Below are 26768 nucleotides of genomic sequence, written 5' to 3' on the forward strand. Positions count from 1 at the left end.
TCTTTGGACACTTTTTCCCGACCGCGTCTCCGTTGGGGCGCAAAAATGCGGCGTATCTATTGTTTACACCCGAGATCAGCTGTTGTCGCTACAACCATCGGCGCTGATGCGGGAGAGACCTGAAATCCCCAGAGTACTGAGGAGGAAGTTCAGGGGATGTAAGGCTGGACGTAAACATCGAGAAAAGAAGCGGAGATATAAACCATCTCTCCCTTCCATCACCATGGGGAATGTGAGGTCGTTGGCTAATAAGACGGACGAGCTGGCAGGCTTGGTGAAGACTCAGCGGGTGTATCGTGAGAGCAGTGTGCTGTGTTTCACGGAGACGTGGCTCCATGAGGACATTCCCGACGTTAATGTTACTGTGGACGGCTTTCAGACTGTTCGGGCAAACAGGAATCACCGAGAGAGTGGCAAGAGGAAAGGTGGCGGACTTGCTATTCTTATTAACAACAAGTGGTGTCATCCTGGTCACGTCACGGTGAAGGAGAGAATGTGCAGCCCGGACATTGAACTGCTTGCCGTGAGTCTGCGGCCATATTATCTGCCGAGGGAGTTCTCACATGTGATATTCCTGGTTGTTTACATTCCTCCGACTGCAAACGCGGTGGACGCGAGTGACGTCATCCACACCGTCGTCGCGGGACTTCAGACACGGCACCCTGACGCATTCATCGCGATATCTGGGGACTTCAATCACATCACTCTGGCTGCAACACTGCCCACTTTCAAGCAGTTTGTTGACTGTCCTACCAGGGAAAACAAGACACTTGACCTGCTGTACGCAAATGTTAAGGATGCTTACAGCTCCACTGCCCTGCCTCCTCTTGGAAAATCAGACCACAACCTCATCCACCTACAGCCCCTGTATAAGCCCTAAGTCCAGCGGCTACCTGTGACCACCAGGACTGTGAGGAGATGGTCACAGGAGACCGATGAAGCTTTGCAGGGCTGCTTTGAACTAACAGACTGGGAGTTGCTCTGTGATTCACATGGACAGGACCTTGATGATCTCACGGACTGCATAACTGGGTACATCAACTTCTGTGTGGACAGTGTTGTTCCCACAGTGACTGTACGCTGTTTCCCCAATAACAAGCCGTGGGTCACCAGAGACATCAAGGTCCTGCTGAATGAGAAGAAGAGGGCCTTCAGAGATAGGGACAGGGAGCAGATTAGGCGGGTACAGAGGAAGCTTAAGGAGAAGATCCAACAGGGTAAGGACAGCTACAGGATGAAGTTGGAGCGCAAACTCCAGCAGAACAACCTGAAGGACGTGTGGAGCGGCATGAGGAGCATCACTGGCTACAAACCATCGGGCAGCCAAACAATAGGAGGTGGTACTGAACGAGCCAACGAGTTGAACCTGTTTTTCAATAGGTTTGATGAGAGGGCTCCGGACTACCCCTCCCCCAGCTCCTCTACAACCATCCACCTCCAAACCTCCAGCCCTGCTGCCCACCCTCCATTCCTTCCTGACTACACCCTACCTGTTCTTTCCCCCCCACCATCACCTCCCCCCACACCCTTCAACACACACGGCAGACAGACCTTCACTGCAGAGCAGGTGAGAAAGGAGCTGTGCAGACTCCGCCCTGGCAAGGCAGCAGGACCCGACGGTGTCAGCCCAAGGGTCCTCAAAACATGTGCAACCCAGCTGAGTGGAGTTCTGCAGCACATCTTCAGCCTGAGCCTGAGTCTGGAGAGGGTCCCTGTACTGTGGAAGACATCCTCCCTGGTACCTGTACCGAAGAAGGCGCATCCCAGCATCCTCAACGACTACAGACAGGTGGCACTGACGTCTCACCTGATGAAGTCACTGGAGAGGCTGGTCCTGTCACTTCTTCGGCCCTTGGCCAGCTCATCATTGGACCCTCTTCAGTTTGCTTACCAGCCGAGACTAGGTGTGGAGGACGCCATCATCTTCCTGCTCCACCGTGCCTGCGCCCACCTGGACAGTCCGGGAAGCACTGTGAGAATCCTGTTCTTGGACTTCTCCAGTGCGTTCAACACCATCCGGCCTGCTCTGCTGGGGAGTAAGCTGACGGTGATGCAGGTGGACCCTCCCCTGGTTTCCTGGATTACAGACTATTTGACAGGTCGACCGCAGTATGTCAGACTGCAGGACGGTGTCTGATACTGTGGTCAGCAGCACTGGGGCTCCTCAGGGAACTGTTCTTTCCCCCTTTCTGTTCTCCCTGTACACCTCAGACTTTCAGTTCCTCTCTGAGTCCTGCCACCTGCAGAAGTTTGCGGATGACTCTGCAATTGTTGGCTGTGTTAGTGAGGGGAAGGAGGAGGAGTACAGGAGCGTTGTGGACTCCTTTATCGAGTGGTGTGCAACTAACCATCTGCTTATCAACCCCACCAAGACTAAGGAGCTGGTGGTGGATCTCCGCAGGAGGAAATCTGCCCCTACACCCATCTCCATCAACGGTGTGACTGTGGATGTTGTCCAGGATTACAAATACCTTGGAGTATACCTGGATAACAAACTGGACTGGGCCAAGAACACCGAGGCTGTTTACAAGAAGGGCCAGAGTCTACTCTATTTCTTGAGGAAGCTCCGGTCCTTCAGAGTATGTTACATCATGCTGAGGATGTTCTACCAGTCGATGATAGCCAGTGCCATCTTTTTTGCAGTTGTGTGCTGGGGCAGCAGGCTGAGGGCAGCAGATGCCAGGAAGATCAGTAGGATCATCAGGAAGGCTGGCTCCATCCTGGGGGTCCAGCTGGACTCTTTGGTGGTGGTGTCTGAGAGGAGGATGCTGTGTATACTGCACAATATCCTGGACAACAATGCTCACCCTCTCCACCAGGTGCTGACCTCGAGCAGAAGCACCTTCAGCAACAGACTCATCCTCCCCCGGTGTAACACAGAACGCCAGAGGAAGTATTTTCTTCCTGTGGCCATCAGACTGTTAAATGCAACTACCTCCGGCTGCAGAAGGGCCCGTGGAGACACTATGCCCTGAGACCAATGTCACTTTATTTATTTATTAAATTATTTTTACCCAATTTATTTATTTAATCACTTTAGTTAATTTATGCTGCCAACAATTGCTTCTATAATATTTATTTATCACTTTACCACTTTTACCACTAATACCACTTTTATCTAATCGCTCCTTTTCACTTATTTAGTTTGTACTTATTTTACTTCCATCTATTTTATCTATTTTGACTCTAACCCTGTATTACTTTTCCACCTTTGTATTGTAACTGTTGCACAATAATTTCCCCCGGGATAAATAAAGCATCTTGAATCTTGAATCTTGAAAGTAAAGGAAAGACCAATCGTCATGTCTGACTCACGTCGGGGTAGGCCTACTGAGTAGGTTAATGTTTGTTAAGGATAGGGAAGTGCACCACATACACTAGCAGCCAAAATGAGACATTAGAAAAGCCTGTAGCCAAATAGTCATGCGCCTAGCCGATGTCAAGTGGACCGGGTTGAATTAACTCTGCGGGCCTCCTGAATCTGTGCAAACTAGAGCAGCACTAAACCGCAATATGCGCTATGCATAAAATTTGCAACATTTTGCAACAAATGATTCTAAATCTGCCCATAAATGTACAAGTCCGAATTTTGCGGTTTTCACTGGCTACAATATTGCATCTGTCAGTTGTCAAATTTGCTGAACAAAATGTTAAACTTCAATAATTGTTCATAGTCAACTTATATAAATATAATATATATATTATATAATTATATACATTTATTTAAACTCAACAGCATAACCATACAGCTTCGCCAAATCGGCGGGAAAACACGGCACACGCAAAGTACATCCATGGAATCAGCCGTTCAAAACCAGTCTGCATGAATCGTATGACAACTGGATGGCAGGGGATGCGGACAAGGAATACACCGAAGGGGGGAACATGAGAGCCCCAGCTCGCCGCATACTAGTAGCCTGTGTGCTTAAAGCGTGGAACAAGCTGGATACGGAGCGGGTGAAAAACTCCTTAAAAGTGTGTGTGTGTGTGTTTGTATGTCACTCTGTTCGAGCCTGCATGAGAGTTCAATGTTGTCATTAGCTGTTACGTCTTTCTGACCAATCTCAGTTCAAGGCCCACCTGGGCTGTACCACTTCGGGAGGGGGCACTCAGTTACTCCCCTCTAGACAAAATCGAATTGGTTGCGACGTTGACCCGGCGACCCGAAACGTTAACGGCCCACAGGGAATTCTCCCAACTCTCCCGATTACCACTCCTCGCGCGTGTGTGTGTGCGTGTGCGTGTGTGTGTGTGTGTGTGTGTGTGTGAGGGGGGGGGGGGGGGTAAACATGTACGCTAATATTCATACTGGTTTAAATAATACATTTGATAGTATTTCCCATCGTTGCTGAGCAAGAGTTTTGTTTGAAAGTTCAGTGATAGAAACAAATAAGCCTGTGCTATTGAAGTTTTACGGTGCCACTGTCATGCACCTACACGATGTCAAGTGGACCGGGTTGAATTCACTGCGGGTCTCTCTTCTTATATCCATCTTACCAAAGATATTTTATTACTGTCCTTCTCAACACTCTCTGATCTCACTAAAAGGCTGGCAGCACGAAACAGCAATATTGACGAGATGCGCTATGCATACAGAAGAAAGAATACCGACGCTGAAATTGCAACATTTTGCAACAAATTATTGTAAATCCGCCCATATATGGACACGGCAGAATGTTGCGGTTCTCACTGGCTCTAATGTTGCATCTGTGGCGGCTGGTAATGCAACCACAAAGACGTAAACTCTACAGGGCTATTTTCAGCATTATTATTGCTGAAAATAAAATTATTTTTTTTTTTTTTTTTTGACGGCTCCGCGATCCGGGGCTATTCCCAAAAGATCCGGGGCTATATCCTCGAATGCCCAGGTCTAACGACGCGCCTGCCATCGCCGAACCCCTGCCTGCCTGACTACCCGTCTGTCGCCGAAGCCTTGCCTGCCTGACTGTCTGCCTGTCGCCGAACCCCTGCCTGCCTGACTACCTGCCTGTCATCGAGTCCTTGCCTGTCTGACTGCCTGCCTGATGCTAAACCCTCGCCTGCCTGACTACCCACCTGTCGCCGAGTCCTTGCCTGCCTGAATGACTCTCTGTTGCCGAACCCTCGCCTGCCTGACTACCGCTTGCTTCGCCCCAGCTTGTCACCTATCCCGTGTCCCAATAAACCCTGTTTCCTTTTACACCGTCTCTGCCTCTCTGTGTCCAGCGCTTAGGTCCCCTCGCCCTTTTCCCTAACAGCACGAACTGGCCACCATGGAACCAGCTGACACAGAGGCATTCCGGGAGATGATCTCCCGCCAGGGGACTCTCCTGGGTCAACACGACCAGATCCTGCAGGAGATCAACTCCAACCTCCGTGAGTTGTCCATATCGGTACACAGTCCCCGTCACCCCGGAACCACCAGTCCCAGTCCCGGGTCCATCGGCTTCATCCCGGGAGCCGTTCATCCAGCTCCCGAACACTACGAGGGGGACCTGGGATCCTGTCGGTCCTTTCTTCTTCAGTGCTCTCTGGTGTTCGAGCCGCAGCCCCAGACCTACCCTACCGACAAGTCACGGATCGCTTACCTGATCGGCTCCTTGCGGGTGAGGCTCTCGCATGGACAGCGGCCGTGTGGGAACGTGGTTCCGCGGCCTGCTTTGATTGCTCCGCCTTCACCGAGGAAATGCGGAGGGTCTTCAATCAACCGGTCCGGGGCCGGGAGGCCTCTCAACGTCTTCTGCGTCTTCGCCAGGGATCCCGTAGCGTCGGCCTCCGGTCATGTCCTGGAGTACACACTGTCTGTCCCAGTGTTTGCAGTCTGCCCAGTCTCCTCGGGCGCCAGAGCTCGAGTCCGCTGCCGCACCTCCTAACCTGTCCTCCGTTCCGGAGGAGTACCAAGACCTTGGGGCGGTGTTCAGCAAATCCTGCGCCTTGTCCTTGCCCCCCCACTGTCCTTATGACTGCGCCATTGACCTCCTTTCTGGGGCTCCCCTCCCTGGTAGCCGCCTGTTCAATCTCTCTCGTCCCGAACGCGAGTCAAAGGAGGAGTACATCGGGGAATCCCTCGCCGCTGGGATCATCCGCCCATCCTCTTCACCAGTAGGAGCAGGATTCTCCTTTGTCAGGAAGAAGGATGGCTCGATTCGTCCCTGCATCGACTACCGCGGTCTGAACGATATCACGGTAAAAAACGAGTATCCCTTGCCCCTCACTAGTTCCGCCTTCGTTCCCCTCCACGGAGCCGTGGTTTTCACTAAATTAGACCTGCGCAACGCATCCCCATCCGGGAGGGAGACGAGTGGAAGACAGCGTTCAACACCCCATTGGGCCACTTCGAGTACTTGGTTATGCCCTCGGACTCACCAACTGTCTTCCACTTCCGCTGTCTTCCAGTCCCTGTTCAATGATGTCCTCCGGGACATGTTGAACCGCTCCTTTTTCGTGTATCCTGATCTTCTCGAGATCCGTGTAGGAGCACAGGGTTCACGTCTGACAGGTTCTTCAACGTTTGCTGGGGAATCAACTTCTCCAGCAAACTTCTCCAGAGATCCGTGTAGGAGCGTTCAACACCCCATTTGGCCACTTCGAGTACTTGGTTATGCCCTCGGACTCACCAACGGCCCCGCTGTCTTCCAGTCCCTGTTCAATGATGTCCTCCGGGACATGTTGAACCGCTCCGTTTTCGTGTATCCTGATCTTCTCGAGATCCGTATAGGAGCACAGGGTTCACGTCTGACGGTTCTTCAACGTTTGCTGGAGAATCAACTTTACATCAAGGCGGAGAAGTGCGAGTTCCAAGTTCCGTCCATCTCTTTCCTGGGCTACATAATTGGTCAAGGCCAGATAGAGATGGATCCCACCATGGTCTCTGCTGTGGCCGAGTGGCCCTCCCCTCCAACACGCAAGAGACTGTAACAGTTCCTTGGATTCGCTAATTTCTATCGGCGGTTCATAAAAGGGTACAGTCAAGTCGCGGCACCTCTCACGGCCCTGACCTCCACCAAGAGTTCCTTCTCATGGACACCGGAGGCTGAGACCGCCTCTCTGTGCCTCAAGAAGCGCTTCGTATCTGCGCCCATCCTCGTTCAACCCGATCCCTCGCTCCAGTAGGGATGGGAATCGAGAACCGGTTCTTGTTCAGCCGAGTCAACCGATTCCTTGGAATCATTAGCACGCCTGCTTAACGATTCCGCTTATCGGTAAATGCGTCATGACGTCACACACACGCTGCTTTGTTTTGGTTCGGAACGCAGCAAACATGGCGCCGCCGAGGAAGAAGCGCATTGTGCGTTCACACCAAACGCGACGGGGCGACAAGATCCCATACAAAGTGAACGTAGAGACACGTATCGGCCGCATTTTTTCGCGAGAGACAACCGGCGACAATTTTTGATTTTTTCGCACCACACTTTCTCCGTTTACAGGCGAGCGCGTTCACGAGGATTTGTGCCACAACTAATTCGCTCCCGTATAAATATTTCAACTTTGACGTGAATTTTGCGTGATGACAGCCAATCAGCGTTCAACAACGTGACAAGTGAGTGACATGTGTAACGTAACAGCCAATCAGCGTTCAACCGTCAAACTCAGTGCAGTGCAGTCCGGGGTGAACTGCAGCACGGAGGAGAAAGTGATTGTTGCCGTTTGTGACTCCCGGAGCTCTATATATAATAGTATATAATATAATATAATTGTATATATAATATCACAGCCAACAGCTCTGTGCGCCTCCGGATGGCCGTAGCGTGGGGAGCTCTCATAGGGATTGGGCTTCTCGGGGTTTGTTTACCGTCGTTGCTATGGTTTCCGGTCTTGTCAAGTTTAATGCGAATGAGCACTGTTAGTATTCCAAAAGGCACAAGCTCTTACTTGACTGTTTTCAGTCTGTGTTTTTAGTTTTATGGCACATAATGATGGCATTTGGGCTTAAAAAGCCAAACATATTTTTTGTGTCTAGACCAGGGGTTTTCAAAGTATGAGAGAGTGAGCCCCCCCTCAGAGAGGGGGGGCTTAAAAATCTCTTATCATATTTAGAGAGATTTAATGCAAACAAAGACATTCATACTTATTTTCTCACCCAATGAGAATCGATAAGAGAATCGATAAAGAATCGGATCGATAAGCACAATCGGAATCGGAATCGTGAAATTCTTATCAATTCCCATCCTGACTCTCCAGTTCATGGTGGAGGCTGACGCATTTGACACCCTAGTGGGCGCGGTCCTCTCCCAGCGCTCACCCTCCGACCACAAGTTCCACCCCTGTGCATTCTTCTCCCGCCGGCTGTCCCCGTCGGAAAGAAATTATGACATGGGCAACTGCAAGCTCTTGGCCGTCAAGCTCGCCTTGGAGGAGTGGCGACATTGGCTGGAGGGGGCGGAGCACCCGTTTATAGTTTGGACCGACCACCGCAACCTGGCTTACATTCAGTCTGCTAAGAGATTGAATTCTCGACAGGCCAGGTGGGCCTTATTCTTTGGGCGTTTCAATTTCTCCCTCATCTACCGTCCCGGGTCCCAGAACGCCAAGTCGGATGCCCTGTCCCGCCTGTACACCCCCGAGGAAACCTGTACTGATCCCGAAACCATCCTGCCCCCCGCTTGTCTGATCGCCACACACACCTGGGGGGTTGAGTCCGCGGTACGCCTTGCGCAGAGGCAGCAGCCAGGCCCCGGTTCCGGCCCCCCAAATCGCTTGTTCGTTCCGGACGCTGTACGGTCCAGGGTACTGGTCTGGGCCCATTCCTCCAAGCTCACCTGCCATCCGGGAATCACCCGCACTTTGGACTTCGTCCGCCGGCGATTCCTGCGCCAGGAATAAGACCTCGACCCGTCCCCGTTCCGGTCTGCTTCGGCCCCTACCCATTCCTAGCCGGCCTTGGTCACACATCGCCCTGGACTTCGTCACCGGTCTGCCCACGTCCGAGGGCAACACCAACATCCTCACAGTGATTGACCGTTTCTCCAAGGCCACGCACTTCGTCGCTGGAGTCCCATTGTTGTGGCAAGATGGCCCCAGAACCGCCTTGAGTCCCCATCATCCAATGGCATGAGGAATAAGGATTACATTGAATTGATTGATTCAATTGAAAAGGTTTCTTAGTATTACCTGTACATTTGAGTGACGTCAAGTTACTTTTAGTGACGTCCAGTCACTAAAATTTAGTTTAACGTCAGCGCCCTTCTGGATCCTCTCTGTATCAATGTTCAAAGAGTTCCTACCAAACGCCGCCTTCAACACGACGACCAGAGAATTTATCTCCATCATGTCCAGCCATATGTTGGCTCTAAAGGTTCAGGACTTCTCGTGTTTTAAATCCTATCTCACAAAGGGACCCTTTGTTCTTTGTGAAGAATCAACATCAGTCCGCACAGGCCTGGCTTTTGTCGTCCCAAGGGGTCGGTCCGTGGTCCGCTGCTCTTTGCAATCGACAGACTTCAGCTTGTAAAAGGCGTTCGAAGACACAGAGTTAATCATCCCTGTTATGCTGACAACACCCAAATCAACATCTCTATTGGATCAAAGGACTCTAATTCCTAAGATTGAACCTCGCCTGACTGCGATCAACAGATGGATGTCCATAAACGACGAGAGCTGAGAATAACCAACCCACAGAACAACACAAACCATTTGAGCCGTTCTGTGTTTTGAGGGCTCTATTGTCACTCTAAGGTGCTTGTCATGTCATGTTGGATGCTTTCTTTTGATAAATATCCAAAAAGCTAACGATGACACCTTTCATTCATCTTAGAAACAGCTCCCTCAGCTCCTCATTACAGCCAATAAAGTTGATCTCAATCAGCATAAATCAACCTGCTAGCCACTAGTAGAGGTCTGCTCCATGTGTGTGTGTTTGTGTGTGTGTGTGTGTGTGTGTGTGTGTGTGTGTGTGTGTGTGTGTGTGTGTGTGTGTGTGTGTGTGTGTGTGTGTGTGTGTGTGTGTGTGTGTGTGTGTGTCTTTCTGTGTGTGTGTGTGTGTGTGTGTATTTGTGATTGTGTCTGTGAGTTTGTCTTTCTGTGTGTGCGTTTGTGTGTGTACGTCTGTGTGTGTTTGCATGTGTATTGGTCATTCTGTGTGTCTGTGTTTGTTTGTGTGTCTTTCTGTGTGGGTGTGGGTGTGTGTATGTGTGTGTTTTTGTGTGTCTTTCTGTGCGTGTGTGTGTGCCTTTCTGTGTGTGTGTGTGTGTGTGTGGTTGTGCGTGTGTGTGTGTGCGTGCATCTTTTTATGAAAGACTTTTGAAAAGCTGCCATTGTCAGAGGGGGGACAATTAGTGTAATAGGCCTGTGGGTCTGAGAGGAGACGTGGGGGCCAGCCGCAGGCCATCCAATACCTGTCATGTGTCCTCCCAAATTCCTGCACTACTGAGGCTCAGACACTACAGGGCAGTGTGTCTCTACCAGAACTAAATATGGGACATGGGAGAGCTACGGCCTCTATTCCCCTAGAGGCCCAGAGCACAGAGTCAAGCCTCACCTCACGTTTCCTCATGCTTCCAATTATATTCTTGCTTTTTTCATTGTGTGTTGATGGCCTGGAACTGTAATCTGTTTTGGTTTGACAGCAAGACAAATGGCTGCGTTGTTGTAGCACCAAAGTCGGATTATGGAAACCTGTTAACCAACAGGTCGGTTACACCTTGGTTAACCAAATATGTATTTTTCTAACAATGACTTGTCATTACAAAGAAACACACATTATGTGCCTATTATTTGATTATAATTCGTCCCTGGGCTAGATATAAAATCTATCGCTTTATCCTGAAGTGATGAGTATTGTCCACCAGAGGGAAGCATATCCTAACTGGTAGTCACCAAGGCATTGGAGACAAGAACATCCACCATTCACCTTCCCCTCTGATCATCCTCATCCTTCAACCACGTTTTAGATCCGAAACATCTGCACAAGAAGTGTGCTTTCAGGAGAGAACTAGGTATTATGTCATGTCTATTCGACTGAGTTTACACAGGGCCATTGAGTGAAGCACAGTATGCTGTTTACTATGGACCGCCCCCATTATATGGGATCTATCTTGTCCGTCACGCACATGAAGAACCCTGCTGCTCTGTGGTGTTAACATGGAGGACTCTCCTAAAGCTTCCCTACAGTCCCCGGGGTCTCTGTGTGTGGTGACAGCCGTGACTTACCCACAGTAACTCATGTCCTCTTACCCACAGTGCTTCATGTTCTGGGGACTTACCCACAGTGCTTCATGTTGTCTTACCCACAGTGCTGCATGTTCTGGGGACTTACCCACAGTTCTTCATGTTCTCTTACCCACAGTGCTTCATGTTGTCTAACCACAGTGCTTCATATTCTCTTACCCACAGTGCTTCATGTTCGCTTACCCACAGTGCTCCATGTTCTCTTACCACCAGTGCTTCATGTTCTGGGGACTTACCCACAATGCTTCATGTTCTGGGGCTTGTCCATGCGGACGGCCAGCTTAATCCGGAGGTCGCCGTCCGGACAGCCTTTGGACACCGTCATCTTGTGGAGCTCGGGCTGTTTGGGGCTGTTGGGGGTCGGGTGGAGCACCACCTAGGGGGAACAGCCAGGAGAACGCACTGTTCACAGGATGCCCCGAAGAGGAACCAGAGAACATTTCTCCAATCACGTGGATATGGTTACTCTCTCTGTCATGACCTTTGAACTCAGTGATCAGTGTATTCCATGCTTGTGAATGTGTATAAAGGGTTGGTTAATTAGTAGAAAACACTTCTCTGTGTGAGCATATGCTGCAGGAAAACTAATATCATATATTGATAAATACTAATACTTATACTATGATACTAATATATAATACTAATAACACAATAATACAATAATACAGAGCCTCTGCTGTCTCCTGCAGAGAGCGAGCACCTCCCACGACGGGGCAGGAGATGACCTGCTACTGGGGGTGGGTACCAGGTACCAGTGATAAGTGGGATGTCTGTATGCACCGCTTGTGTGTGTTACCCGCCCCAGTACCGTGTGTGTGTGCATGTTAAGTCTGTACTGTGTGTGTGTGTGTGTATTACCCGTCCCAGCTTGTGTGTGTTATGTGTGTACTGTGTGTGTGTGTATTACCCGTCCCAGCTCGTGTGTGTTATGTGTGTGTACTGTGTGTGTGTGTGTGTGTATTACCCGTCCCAGCTCGTGTGTGTTATGTGTGTGTACTGTGTGTGTGTGTATTACCCGTCCCAGCTCGTGTGTGTTATGTGTGTACTGTGTGTGTGTGCATTACCCGTCCCAGCTCGTGTGTGTTATGTGTGTGTACAGTGTGTGTGTGTGGATTACCCGTCCCAGCTCGTGTGTGTTATGTGTGCGTACTGTGTGTGTGTGTATTACCCGTCCCAGCTCCTTGTCCTCAAGGGCGAGCACCCCGGTGCTCTCTGTGAACAGCTTGATCTTCACGGCCGGGAGAGGCTGAGTGGTGGTGAAGTCCCCCTGGGTGCCCCAGCTAGGAGACACACACACACACACACACATGGTTACGCACGCACACACACGGTAACGCCGACCACACGCAAACAAACACGGTAACGCACGCACACACACACGCGCGCGCGCACACATGCGGTAATGCATGCACACACACACACACATTAACGCACGCCCACCACACACACACACACACATGCGGTAACGCCGAACACACAAACACACATTAACGCACACCCACCATACACAGATACACACACAAACGGTTACGCACGCACACAAACACACATGCGCACGCACACGTGCGGTAATGCACGCACACATACACACACACATTAACGCACGGCCACCACAAACACACACACACACATGACACACACACACACACACACCAAAAACGAAATAAAATGACGGATCTTAATTGATTATTACGATTCTTTACGTTTTTAAACTATTATCATTACATATATATTGAAAAACGACTTAGCCATTTCAGCTTGATCATCGTAATTGCATATCTTGGTCAGAAACCTGTTCTTCTGATAAATCTCACCAAAAGAGGATCGTTTCTGCTGTCATACTTCCCAATAGCTTAAAGGTCCCATGACATGAAAATCTCACTTTATGAGGTTTTCTAACATAAATATGAGTTCCACTAGCCTGCCTATGGTCCCCCAATGGCTAAAACTTGCGTTTGGTGTAAAACAAGCACTAGCTGTTCTGCTCGCCTTTGAAAAAACGGAGGCTCAAGTGCGCTGATTTAGAATGTCTGTATTTATGACGTCACCAAGAATCTCAGCTAGATTCCAGGCAGAGTAAGGGGAGGCCCTTACTCTGCCTGGCCCGCCCAGAGACGTTGGCCCGCCAATGAGACTCGACCGTGCGAGCGCCACATGTGTGTGTGTGTGTGTGTGTGTGTGTGTGTGTGTGTGTGTGTGTGAATACACACACTGTAACGCAAGTGATTCTTGTCGGTTCTTTGACGTGTCTTGTATTTCCACAACGAGACTGTATTGGGGGTTATCTGAGCCATGTTTGAGAAGGAATTGGGGGAAAGGAACTTTGGCTTTGACTCGCTGAAGTACATGAACTGCGACCTGCCGCCGGTTGCCGCGAGGCACCATCGCCCGGCAGCGGGCAGCCGGCAGCAGGCAGCGCGCGGTTCAGTCGACTTCAGGTTGATGTGAAAGTGGAAGAACCAGAGACGTTGCAGAACCCGACAAAGTCGTTTGTGATTCATAATATCGTCTGGAGGCGCACACAGCTTTTGGCCGTGATAATATGTATTAAATGATATAGATTTCTATGTATTATATGATATTATTTAGATATAGAGATCCAGGACTGTAACGCAAGTGTTGTACACTTCCTTGTTATTTGGATAACCGTTCTGCTTTTGGTGTTATGGCGCATAACACGTCGGACTCTCGTCTCTGGTATTTCTACAACGAGACTCGTATTGGGGGTTATCTCAGCCAAGGTTGAGAATGAATTGGGGGGAAGGAACTTTGGCTTTGACTCCCTCAAGAACATGAACCACGACATGGAGGAGAAAGGGATTGTTGGCGTCGAATGTCTCCCGCTTGAGACCCGCTGAGGGACCACCGCCGGAGGCGGAGGTGCCTAAGCGCTGCCCGGCAACGATCCCTTTCTCCTCCTTGTCGCGGTTCAGTCTACTTCACATTGATGAGGACGTTGAAGAACCAGGAACGTCGGAGAACCCAACGCGGTCGTTTGAGATTCATAATATCGGCTCACACAGCTTTTGGCCGCGATAATATATATTATGAGATATAGATATCTATGTAGGCTATATGATAATATTTAGATATAGAGCTCCAGGACTACCGTGTGTTCTAGAATATTTACAGAACACGGCTAAAGGCTGTGCGCCTCGCCATTGCGATACATCCACTGTAAACAGAGCGCATGGTATCGAAGCTCAAGGTGCGACTGGCTCGGAGTGGCTGTAACTCTGCACAACGGCTGAATTTCGGGGACGTCTTTGAATACTGTGTTAGTTGCCCACTAATACCTATATTAAAGAATACATAAAATAGCATGTCATGGGACCTTTAACTAAATATTCAGTTTAACATGACTACAGGCTGCCCGGACAATGACCCCAATCAGATAGATGTTAAAAGTACAGTGCAGACAAACACACATACAGACCAACATAGAAGTACCCCACGCACACACACACACACACTCACACACACACACTCACTCAATGAGTCAGAGAGAATAATGCATCACCAGCATCAAAGCCGGGGCATGGACGGACCTTTTCTCTCTCTCTCTCTCTCTTTTTATCTCTCTCTCTCTCTCTCTCTCTCTCTCTCTCTCTCTCTCTCTCTCTCTCTCTCTCTCTCTCTCTCTCTCTCTCTCTCTCTTTGTGCTGTGGTAAATGGGAACACTCAGAGAGGAGGAACACCCCACCATAAGATGAATAATGTTATGGTAAAACCAACACAACACTATTGTATGGTTGTGGTGGATAATGCCATGCTGGTCGAGTACTCCATCACGTTGTGACACTAGTGGACGCTATGCTAACTACTTTTAGTGTGGAATATAGTTTGGCTTCTGTCTCCATGGATGGACAGCCAGACTACCTGAAAGTATTCCCATTGTAATTATTCGATTTGGTGTGTGTGTGTGTGTGTGTGTGTGTGTGTGTGTGTGTGTGTGTGTGTGTGTGTGTGTGTGTGTGTGTGTGTGTGTGTGTGTGTGTGTGTGTGTGTTTGTGCGTGTGTTTGATGGAGAGATATACCATCATATGTCGTGTTAGTGTATACAACTCAAGGGCTGATTCAGAAGTTCTTCTTTTCTATGAAGTTCCACCTCAGACTGAGTTGTGCACTCAAATAAAAGAGTATAATGGAATGCTGCATGCACCCCATTAATGTGACAATGAACAGCTAATCAACCACGCAATGCCTCTCATGTCTCCGCTTCGAGCCAGCAGCGTCACCACATCACCCCTGTGGGATATATCTCCTATCAGAGTAAAGCATGTCTGGAAGTGGTTGAATCTAATATAATGCTGAAATGAACTGCCCTCATTATGCACACCTTCAGCTTGTTGATAATTAGCCCTGCAGCCAAACTTCAGCTCCAGGCATTGGTGAACAGAGGGGAAGAGAGCAAATACACACGCACACACACACACACACACAACCAGATACACACAGACACACACACACGCACACACGTCCCTGGCTCCAGTCTCATTGGCGCTTGGTGCTCAGCTCAGACAGTGTAGCTCTCAAATGATGCTAGTCGCTTAGAGAATAGAGACACTGCCCAGACAGAGATGATACCCGCAACAGCTAGCAACACCTGGGCTTGTCTGTCTGTGGGTCAGTCAGTCTTCCGTCAGTAAGTCTGTCTGTCTGCGGGTCTGTCTGTCTGTGCTCCTTTCAGTGTGCCTGTTAGTTCGTGTGTCTGTCCGTCTGTGCCTGTCTGTCTGCGTGTCAATCTGTCTGTCAGTGAGCCTGTCCCCACGTACGTGGGCTTAGAGGCCTCCGCCTGGTCGGTCTGCAGCTTGTGTCCTCCCTCCACCTCCATGGTGCAGTAGACAATCCTGCTGGGGGCCAGCGACCGGAGACCCTGCACCTCCATGATCACCACCTTGGGGACAGATGCAGGCCGTGTGAGGGGAGTGAAGCGAAGAACGAGGCAGAGAGGGCAGAAAGGCAGGCCGTGTAAGGGGAGGGGAGACAGGGGCAGAGAGGGCAGAGAGGCAGGCCGTGTGAGGGGAGGGCAGACAGGGGCAGAGAGGGCAGAGAGGCAGGCCGTGTGAGGGGAGGGCAGACAGGGGCAGAGAGGGCAGAGAGGCAGGCCGTGTGAGGGGAGGGCAGACAGGGGCAGAGAGGGCAGAGAGGCAGGCCGTGTGAGGGGATGGGCGCTGTTAGAAGCCTCTTACACTTTAACTGAGAACTAACTCTGATGTGCAGAAGCCAACGCTGCGCTCAAACCTTGGTACTTTATAAATACTTTATATCTGCCGTATTTTGTATTAATGTTTGTATGTCAAGCTGATTGTGCTGGATACATAGTTTAGTACAGTTGTATATTAATGTTGAATGAAGATATATTTAAGCCTCAAAAATACTATTTGATAGGAATGGGATGTTATAGAAACCCTTAGTCCTCTAAAGGAGGAGAACCCCTTCAGCCCAGAGGGAAGAGAGGCACCCCAGCAGAGAGGTACTCTCCCAGGGAGGGGAGGCACCATTAGAGCTGACATGAGATGATATAATGGATGCATAAACAAGTAGAACATACCTTAACTAAACTAAGTGCTAACACACAAAAACAATAATCCTAATGTCCTAATCTCTTCGTAGGTGCAGAGAGCTGATGGTGTTAGGCCAGCGCTCCGTGCGGTGGTGTCAGGATGGTGGTGTCAGGGTGGTGGTGTCAGGGTGGTGGAGGTGGGGTCAAGGGGGTGGTGGAGTCAGGGTGGTGGAGGAGTCAGGGTCGTGGGGTCAGGGTGGTGGGGTCAGGGTGGTGATGGGGTCAGGGTGGTGGGGTCAGGGTGGTGGAGGAGTCAGGGTCCTGGGGTCAGGGTGGTGGGGTCAGGGTGGTGATGGGGTCAGGGTGGTGGGGTCAGGGTGGTGGTGTCAGGGTGGTGGTGTCAGGGTGGTGGGGTCAGGGTGGTGGAGGTGTCAGGGTGGTGGGGTCAGGGTGGTAGAGGTGTCAGGTGGTGGGGTCAGGGTGGTGGAGGTGTCAGGGTGGTGGTGTCAGGGTGGTGGTGGTGTCAGGGTGGTGGGGTCAGGGTGGTGGTGTCAGGGTGGTGGGGTCAGGGTGGTGGTGTCAGGGTGGTGGTGTCAGGGTGGTGGTGTCAGGGTGGTGGGGTCAGGGTGGTGGAGGTGTCAGGGTGGTGGGGTCAGGGTGGTGGAGGTGTCAGGGTGGTGGTGTCAGGGTGGTGGTGTCAGGGTGGTGGGGTCAGGGTGGTGGAGGTGTCAGGGTGGTGGTGTCAGGGTGGTGGTGTCAGGGTGGTGGGGTCAGGGTGGTGGAGGTGTCAGGGTGGTGGGGTCAGGGTGGTGGTGTCAGGGTGGTGGAGGTGTCAGGGTGGTGGTGTCAGGGTGGTGGGGTCAGGGTGGTGGGGTCAGGGTGGTGGAGGTGTCAGGGTGGTGGAGGTGTCAGGGTGGTGGGGTCAGGGTGGTGGGGTCAGGGTGGTGTTGGGGTCAGGGTGGCGGTGGTGTCAGGGTGGTGGTGTCAGGGTGGTGGTGTCAGGGTGGTGGGGTCAGGGTGGTGGAGGTGTCAGGGTGGTGGGGTCAGGGTGGTGGGGTCAGGGTGGTGTTGGGGTCAGGGTGGCGGTGGTGTCAGGGTGGTGGTGGTGGTGGTGTCAGGGCTGAGGAGAAGGCTGCTGGTAATAATTCCAAAAACTTGCTCCACCTCTGTCCTATGCAGTGCACTACTTCGGGCGTCATCATGTGTAGTGTTGTCTGAGATGTGAATATGCAAAACAGGTTCTCCACATACTGCACTACTCAATCCCCATGATGCTTATTTCATCACTATTTCCCATGATGCATATCAGTTCAATGTCGTCATATTCTTCTAATAGCGTAGTCTGGCACATTCAGGTACTTTGCGCAAATGTATTACGTTTATGTGACCAATACGCGTGACGGGCGTCTGTTTTACTGTTAGCGCTCACGTTCCCCATATAGGTGTTCCTTAGCTAGTTTGCTGTGTAGTGTACACAGAGCCAGGGTGTGGGCGCAGCCCGCTACCCCAACTACTGACCTCCAGGGTGAAGGACAGCACCACGTCGGACTTCGACAGGATGTTCTCGTCCTCCTGGCCCATGTCCATGATGGAGGTGTTGTGGCCCCTCTTCAGCTTCTGCAGCTTGAACTCCCCACCCTTGGAGACAGGCATGCTCTCCAGGTTGGCCATGAGCAGGTTGACCGAGGATCGCAGCTCCTCCACGAACATGGCCTCCATCTCTTTGGACACGAACCGGGGGAACTTGCCGCTCTGTGACACAGAGGATCAGAAGGAGAATGAGAGGAGAGAGAGAGAGAGAGACCCTCGTCTTAAAGATCCCATATCATACTTTTTTAGGGTTAATAATTGCATTTGGGGGTACTACTAGAATAGAGTTACATGCCAGTATGTTGTTATTATTATTATTATTATAACTTTATTCAAGACACAGGAAGGTCCACATAGACAGCACAGTACGTAGATTAAAAAAAACAAACATATTGTGGCCGATGCCAGGGAGGAGTGCGGGGAGTGGTAGGTCTGGCAACCTCCTGGCTCCACCCCAAAGCCTTACAAGGACTTCCTCCCGTTAACGAGGCAAGCCTGAGGATCGTTAACCAGGGGTGCTTGGGCTTAAGAGGGCTAGCAACAGACATGTGGGGGTGAAGTTTGAACTGGAGCTAGAGCTGGCGCTAGGGCTAGCACAGGACAGGACAGGACAGGACAGGACAGGACAGGACAGGACAGGACAGGACAGGACAGGACAGGACAGGCAGGATCTGTGTGATCGCCTGGAAGCACGGAATGGCCTAAGGGAAAGAGATAGGTGGAAAGTGTTGGACTGGATCATAGAAGAGGTGGACGACCCTTTTCCCACCCGGGTTTTGGTTTACTAGGTAAATAAACCATTCTGCACTGGAACTGCTCTCTGTGTTGTGTCATTTTGTCTATTCGACTTGGTAGCGTGGAAACCCCACACCCACAGGCCCGCTACAATATATATATATATATATATATATATATATATATATACAAAACATTTAAGAAGGATGCAAATGAGGCTTTATCAATTATAATACAAAGACATTTAAAACACATAAAAGCTTTGGTTCCAATGTTTCCAGAAGCAAGATGAGTACCTTGTGTCCCTCTGAGAGATATCAATTAGAGACACAATAATCGTTTTCAAAGACCCAGTCAATCTGCCCATGAATCTATACATACAATTTCTCAGAACAGCATTAAAAGTGGGCACATTGTTTGTCACAAACATATCCAGGAAAATGTGTATAGTGTTAGAAATACCCCTTATTATTCTCACAATGTTCATTTCTACAAAACCAATTTCAAAAACGTTCTGTTTTGTATCATGTCGCCTTAAGGTCCCCTTCCCAAGTACCCGAGTCTGCGTTGATTTGTCAGCACGGCGATTCTGTTGCGATTGGGAAAACACTTTTCGCGTGACTGCATATTCACATCACCGAGAAGTTGTAAACATAGGGGGTGGCCGGGGGGCACAAAGTCTGCACTTCAGCACTGCCCACTGCCTAGTCTGACCTCACACTGTTAGTACATTTTGACCGCAAACAGGCTGTTAAACGGCACTCCCTGTCCGACAACGTGGGAGAAGCTACAGTGGCCTGTACCGGCCTGTAAGGGCAGGTACTTCCAAAATTATGTTACCGTCTACGGCAGAATCTAAACGCACCAAATGTCAACTAATGAGGTTCATTGATTGATTTATAAATGGGTTCGGTTACTTAGTCTGTAAAGGTCATATCTTAAAATTAAGATAGCCAGTATGGTCACAGGTATGACCTAAGGCTTGTCTGATGGGTCTTATTTGAGGTCACTTCACCTTAAAATTGACGACCAACAATTTAAAGTTGCTGTATGTAGGTTTTAAAGGTTATAGTTGGAGGTAATTTGTTAGAAATGCCACAGCCATCCGTCCGTTCGGATTAAGAGAAATCAGTGTGAGGATATTTGTGACGGTTGGCTATGCCTGCCTTTGAAAATGTTGACTTTAGACAGGTGATCTCTCTTCCCTGACTGGTTCAGGGACTCCGTTTTGCCCACCAAACACACAGTGTTTCATAGTTCCGCCACAGGTGCGCGAAAGCACATTCCTCGTGGAGAGACGTTGGGAGGGGAGGAGGGCAAGAGGGGAGGGTGGGTGGGGGGGGGGGGGGTTGTTCTGGCTTTAATCCTAATCTGAACCTTCCCTACGTGCTGTGGTTAGGATTCAGATGAAGGTTAAGGTTAAGGTTAATAGTTAACGTTAAGTTATCTGAGCAGTATGACTGTGGAGGATGTGCTCCACGTCATTGTTAGGACAGAGGCACCTCGTTCCTCACGCGGGGGACATTAATGACGGTATAGCATGTTTCTTATGGCGCGTTTCCACTGCAGGGTGCGGAACGGATCGGATCGCAAAGGTGCGGGTCGGGTCGCGTTTCCACCGCCAAAAGTGGGCGTGACCCGGACTTTGCCGTACCCGTTCCGGCCCCTTTCTCGGGACTTCTCCGTTGGGGTACCGAAAACGAGACCGGACGCCTGAAAGGGTCCCGGGAAATTCTAGCTATACACCCCCTCCGTTGATTGGTCGACAGAATCATCACTTCCGGGTGGTGCGGGGATAAAAACAAACAAACAGTAGCCTCGGGGTATTATTCTTTACAATTAACATGTCGCGTAAAACGCTTGCTTGGGCGAACAAGGAGGTGGAGACGTTCGTCTGCATTCTTGGGGAGGAAGACGTTGTTTACGATGTTTACGTAGCTGCCGCGGCGATCGACATCCGGCCTACCACAAAGGGTACTGTCGGCAGTGGAAACGCAACCTCGGAACTGAGCTGGGCTATACCGCCCCCTCCCTACCGCACCTTTGCGATCCGATCCGTTCCGCACCCTGCAGTGGAAACGCGGCAATAGACTACATTGGGACTGACAGTCAATCAGGTCACATGTAACACATCGGTTCCCGTCTCCAGCCTGCTATAGCCAGTGGGTCTGACCTACCTGAGGCATAATACTGTATACATTTATACCCAGAAAATCATTGGACCGAAAGCTTTGATAGTGATGTTGGGAATATTGACAATGGACTCATTTGAAATTAGCCTTGACAACTAGCTGAACATTAGACAAGACACAATACAAATAGAGATTTATATTGACACATCAGGGAGCTCTATACCCTGGCAATCTGATCGGCCATCTGCAGGCGTCCGTCCAGCTCCCTCCGTATCTGGGCGGCCTGCTCATCAGGGTTGTCCAGCTGCAGAGACACACAGAGACACAGCTGAGAGGACTGACACACACAGAGCATCACAGACACACACACACATAGAGTATCAGACACACACATAGCATCACAGACACACAGCTGAGACACATTGAGCGCATCACACACACACACACACACACACACACACACACACACACACACACACACACACACACACACACACACACACACACACAGCATCACAGACACACAAAGCATCACACCCACAAACAGAGCATCACACACACAAAGAGCATCACAGACACAGATTATCACACACACACAGAGCATCACACACAATCAGAGCATCATAAATACACAGACACACCAACACACAGAGTATCACACAAACACAGAGCCTCACACACACACCGAGCATCACACACACAGAGCTTCACACACACACATACAGAGCATCACACACACACAGAGCATCACAGACACACAAAGCATCACAAACACACACACACAGCATCACACACACACACACACACACACGCACACATACACAGCATCACAAACATAAAGAGCATCACAAACACACAGAGCATCACACAAACACACCCAGAGCATCAAAGACACAGAGCATCACAAACACACAGAACGTCACACACAGACAGAGCATCATAAACACACAGAGACACGCCAACACACAGAGCATCACACACACACACAGAGAGACTCACACACAAATATAATCACTATACACAGCAACACACAGCATCACACACACACACACACACACACACACACACACACACACACACACACACACACACACAGCACCAGACACACACACAGAGCATCAGAAACACACAGAGATGAGAGTAGGGAATCACAATCACACAGGATGCATTACTCAAATGCATCCTGATGAATTGATCAGATGAAGGGACCCTGATCCATCCCTCCCTGGCCCCAGCTGAGGAGGCAGCAGAAAGGACCGTACACCCTGAAATCTCTGCTATCTTCTCATGTTTCATTGAAGTGCACAAAATGAGATCAACTCTTTGCTGTTTGCAACAACAGCTCTATTGTTGAACTCTTTTCATGTCCCTCCGACCGGCCCAGCTTAGAGAGCACCACATTCTGAACCCTGATCAAAGGGGTCCAGAAGTGAGCTCTTAACACAAGAAGGCGCTGCTTGGCACAGGCACAGCCGCTGTAGAAACACAGTGCTGGTCCTTGAGAAATAATCAACTGAAACTCATCCTCTCTCACCTGTTTCACTCTTGCATCTGCGCTAACCACTAATGAATGGTCATGACCCCTTTGGTATGTCCTCTTTCCATGGCAACGTGCCAGCAGTGGCCAATCACAGCCAACAGCCGCCCAGCTCTGTAAATACCCTCTGCTCAAGCATTGAGGGCCTGCCTGGCTCACCCAGACCTTGGATCTGATAGCATGTGGGTCTCATCAGCTACTGCCCCCCAGGCTTGTGGATCGATATGTCCCCACTGATTACCACACACAGAAACACCATGCACCGAAACACCAGAGATCCTGTTGTGCTGTCAATGTATTAGCACTAGTATGAGGCATGAGGGATGAGAGTGTGTGTGTGTGTGTGTGTGTGTGTGTGTGTGTGTGTGTGTGTGTGTGTGTGTGTGTGTGTGTGTGTGTGTGTGTGTGTGTGTGCGTGCGTGCGTGCGTGCGTGCGTGCGTGCGTGCGTGCGTGCGTGCGTGCGTGCGTGCGTGCGTGCGTGCGTGCGTGCGTGCGTGTGTGTGAGAGAAAGAGCGTGAAAGAGAGCGAGAACGAGACAGCGAGATCGAGAGCGAGAGAGAGAGAAAGAGAGAAAGAGAGAGAGGGAGCATGTGTGTTTGTCTGCGTGTAACCAGTGATTGGTGAACGTCTTGCCATCTGCAGAGGCACAGTTCCTCTTCCTGTTACGACTCTGTTTTAATGACACACAAACATACAGAAACACACACACAGATACACACAAACACACAGCTACACACAAACAAACATACACAAATAACACACAAAAACACACAGCTACACACAGATACACACAAATACAAACACACACACAGATACACACAAAGACAAACATACACAAACACACACAGATACAAACAAAGACACAGATCCACACACACACACACACACACACACACACACACACACACACACACACACACACACACACACACACACACACACACACACAATAAAATCCTGGCAAAAGTATTTTTGCATTTTTATCCTTGACAATTGTGATCATTGTACTCCTAATTGCCTAGAAACAGAAGGCCGCCATCTCATCACAGTTCCCATTGCTCCCATATGGCTGATTTGCAACCACCATTGGGCAGGAAACCGGTGGATTGCTTACTCCGGGTAGGAAATTAGTCCTTAGCCCAAGTGAAGGAGTTCAAGTACCTCGGGGTCTTGTTCGCGAGTGAGGGTACTATGGAGCGTGAGATTGGCCGGAGAATCGGAGCAGCGGGGGCGGTATTGCGTTCGCTTTACCGCACCGTTGTGACGAAAAGAGAGCTGAACCGCAAGGCAAAGCTCTCGATCTACCGGTCGATCTTCGTTCCTATCCTCACCTATGGTCATGAGGGCTGGGTGATGACCGAAAGGACGAGATCGCGGGTACAAGCGGCCGAGATGAGTTTTCTCAGAAGGGTGGCTGGCGTCTCCTTTAGGGATAGGGTGAGAAGCTCAGCCATCCGTGAGGAACTCGGATTAGAGCCGCTGCTCCTTTACTTAGAAAGGAGTCAGCTGAGGTGGTTCGGGCATCTGGTAAGGATGCCCACTGGGCGCCTTCCTTGGGAGGTGTTTCAGGCAGGTCCAGTGGGGAGGAGACCTCGGGGGAAGACCCAGGACTAGGTGGAGAGATTATATCTCAACACTGGCCTGGGAACGCCTCGGGATCCCCCCGTCAGAGCTGGTCAATGTGGCCCGGGAAAGGGAAGTCTGGGGCCCCCTGCTTGAGCTGCTCCCCCCGCGACCCGACCCCGGATAAGCGGATGACGATGAGGATGAGGATTGGGAAACATTAAATGGCTTCGGTGGCAGAATCTGGCAGAGAATTCCCTTTGACCTGGGAACAGCTTTTCAGTACAAAGACACGTTGAAGAAATCCTATTCAGTAAGGAATGAAATACTGAAAGTTCACAGTGAGCAAAGACATGATGCACCCATTTATTTGCCTGTTCGTTCATCCATTTTGCTGCAGAATAGAACAAACTGGTTCAGTAGGCCATACGAAACTACGATATGAGAGGTAAGGAGAATAGTTCAGAGTTCAGAAGGTCTTAGGAGTCTCTGATACAAGGGGTAATGAGACTGAGGTGCAAGAGGGTCCCAGGAGTCTCTGGTAGGAGGGGAAATGAGACTCTGAGGTGCCAGAGGGTTTCCTTTGGAAGAATACGAGGCTCTGAGTAGAAGGGTGGTGTAAATGAATGATATGGAGGATAGCAGGTGGAAGTCCTGGCCATCAGGGGGAGAACCATGCAGACAGATCTACCAGTCATTCGGTGCATGAAGCCTTACACATGGTCCATGCCAAAGATCCATGACCAGGACTAAGTCTAGCTCTTCAGGCCATGAAGCAAATAAGCAAATTTAATACAACTTTAGAAATGTTTTCTCCAGAGTCGATAAGGCAATTTTCGCTGCTGCTGATGTGGCTGGTATCCAATGTGTCACAAAAAGTACGGGTTTGTGTATATGTTTTTGTATATCTGTGTGTGTGTGTTGTGGCAACCCAGCCCGGGCCAATTAAGGAGATGCAGAGCACCTGAGGAACAGGTGGAGAAGCATCTCCACTCATTCGGGGCTTGCCCAGCCATGTTGCTCCTGTACGGAGAGACCGGTCCTCGTGGGTGACGGGGATTCCACCCGAGAAGGATGAGACCGTTGATTCCTCCCAGGTTTTTACGTTCTTTTGTAATTCTTCAGCGAGAGACTTTATGTTTGAGTTTGGAATAAAACATGCCTGTTCGGTTTTCCCGCGAAATGGTGTCCTGTTAGGGAGGAGGTGGTTCGCTCACCATGCCGGGTTGCCACAGTGTGTGTGTGTGTGTGTGTGGGGCGGAGGGGGTTGTGTACATCGGTGTGTGTACGTGTGTGGACATGTGTGCGTGTGTGTCTGTCCCAAAGCATTTCCACACAGAAAACACTGACAGCATTAAGGAAATGCCAGCATTCAGTCCAAAGAAATGTCAGTTTAAATGTATTTTTTTAAAGACTCTCTCTGTATATCATTCCAAAGTGAAGCTACAACATTTGCATCAGGACATCAAGGACAGATCACTCATATTGTTACTTACAGTAATACAGGTGCAAAGCTTATATTGATTATAGATTGACCGGCAATATCAACATCACCTCACTCAGTGTCTCCCAGGATCAGACCATAACTCTTTCTTTTAGGGATATGACGATATTTCGTGCCAACATGGTACAAATACAAACAAAAAAATTAATCTCTTCACGGGCGCAGCCATTTTTGTTGAGAGCGTCATCACTGCTCTCGGTCTACTCTCAGAATTCGAGAGATGAAGACAAAAAGGGGGCGTGCCTCCGAGAAACGCAGCAGGAATACTGGGAGATTTCCTGACTTCGAACTCGGAGGGCTGGCTTCCGAGGATTAAGGAACACACCACAAGTACCAGGTACCAGGTACCAGATTCCGGCAATGGAAAAGCAAAAAAAGGTGGGCCAAGGCAAGGAAAGATGAGCTTGTACTGTCGGCTTAAGATAATCATTTTTTGATGCCATTTATGACAAGATGATTAGCCTATAACATGTTACTAAAACACATTTTGTTTACAATTTCATAAGAAATGGAAATATAGGGCAAATTGCATTGTTTTAAATATTTTTTGTCTTTAAAATAAACAACAATATTTCTTCAGCCATACATTTTCTGTTTTGTTCAAAATATTTTTATAATATCAAATCATGAACCCAATATCGTGTATCGTATCGAATCGTGAGCTGAGTGAATCGTAACACCCCTACTTTCGATAATTCAACTGTATATATTTACAGTGTGTGCGGATTGTCAGTGGTACCTTACAGGCTCTAGCCAGCAATTAATTTCCTAATCTTGGTTCTAGTTGGGCTGTTCAGGTAATTGCAGAAGAGATCGATGGTCTCCGATATAGAAAGGAGACAGAGCTTGGGAGAGAGATAAGCAGGCCACCAAAGTCACACCAAAGGACGTCACCAGCCAAAGCACATTGAGTAATGACATTTTTCTCTCTCTCCGTCTCTCTCTGTTCTTCAGTCCGCTCGCCCCTGTTTCTGCCCCCCATGACAATTCTCCCCCACTACCTTTATTAACATCTCGTCTGAACATCACCCCCAGAATCTAGTGGCTAGCAGGAG

At 49.7% G+C, this 26768-nt stretch overlaps 1 protein-coding gene across 1 annotated transcript in view; it reads right to left on the bottom strand.

Annotated features, from left to right (window-relative positions):
- Positions 1 to 26768, bottom strand: part of cadpsa (Ca2+-dependent activator protein for secretion a) — a 176601-nt gene that overhangs the window by 103212 nt on the left and 46621 nt on the right. The window contains exons 5-9 of the mRNA XM_056605376.1: positions 21332 to 21412; positions 18170 to 18403; positions 15921 to 16042; positions 12314 to 12425; positions 11382 to 11521 (exon numbers count right to left, since the gene is read on the bottom strand). Coding sequence (XP_056461351.1) covers positions 11382 to 11521; positions 12314 to 12425; positions 15921 to 16042; positions 18170 to 18403; positions 21332 to 21412 — 689 coding nt within the window. The remainder of the gene's footprint in view (positions 1 to 11381; positions 11522 to 12313; positions 12426 to 15920; positions 16043 to 18169; positions 18404 to 21331; positions 21413 to 26768) is intronic.

The sequence above is a fragment of the Gadus chalcogrammus genome, chromosome 13 (assembly GCF_026213295.1).
Source record: "Gadus chalcogrammus isolate NIFS_2021 chromosome 13, NIFS_Gcha_1.0, whole genome shotgun sequence".
Lineage (NCBI taxonomy): Eukaryota > Metazoa > Chordata > Actinopteri > Gadiformes > Gadidae > Gadus > Gadus chalcogrammus.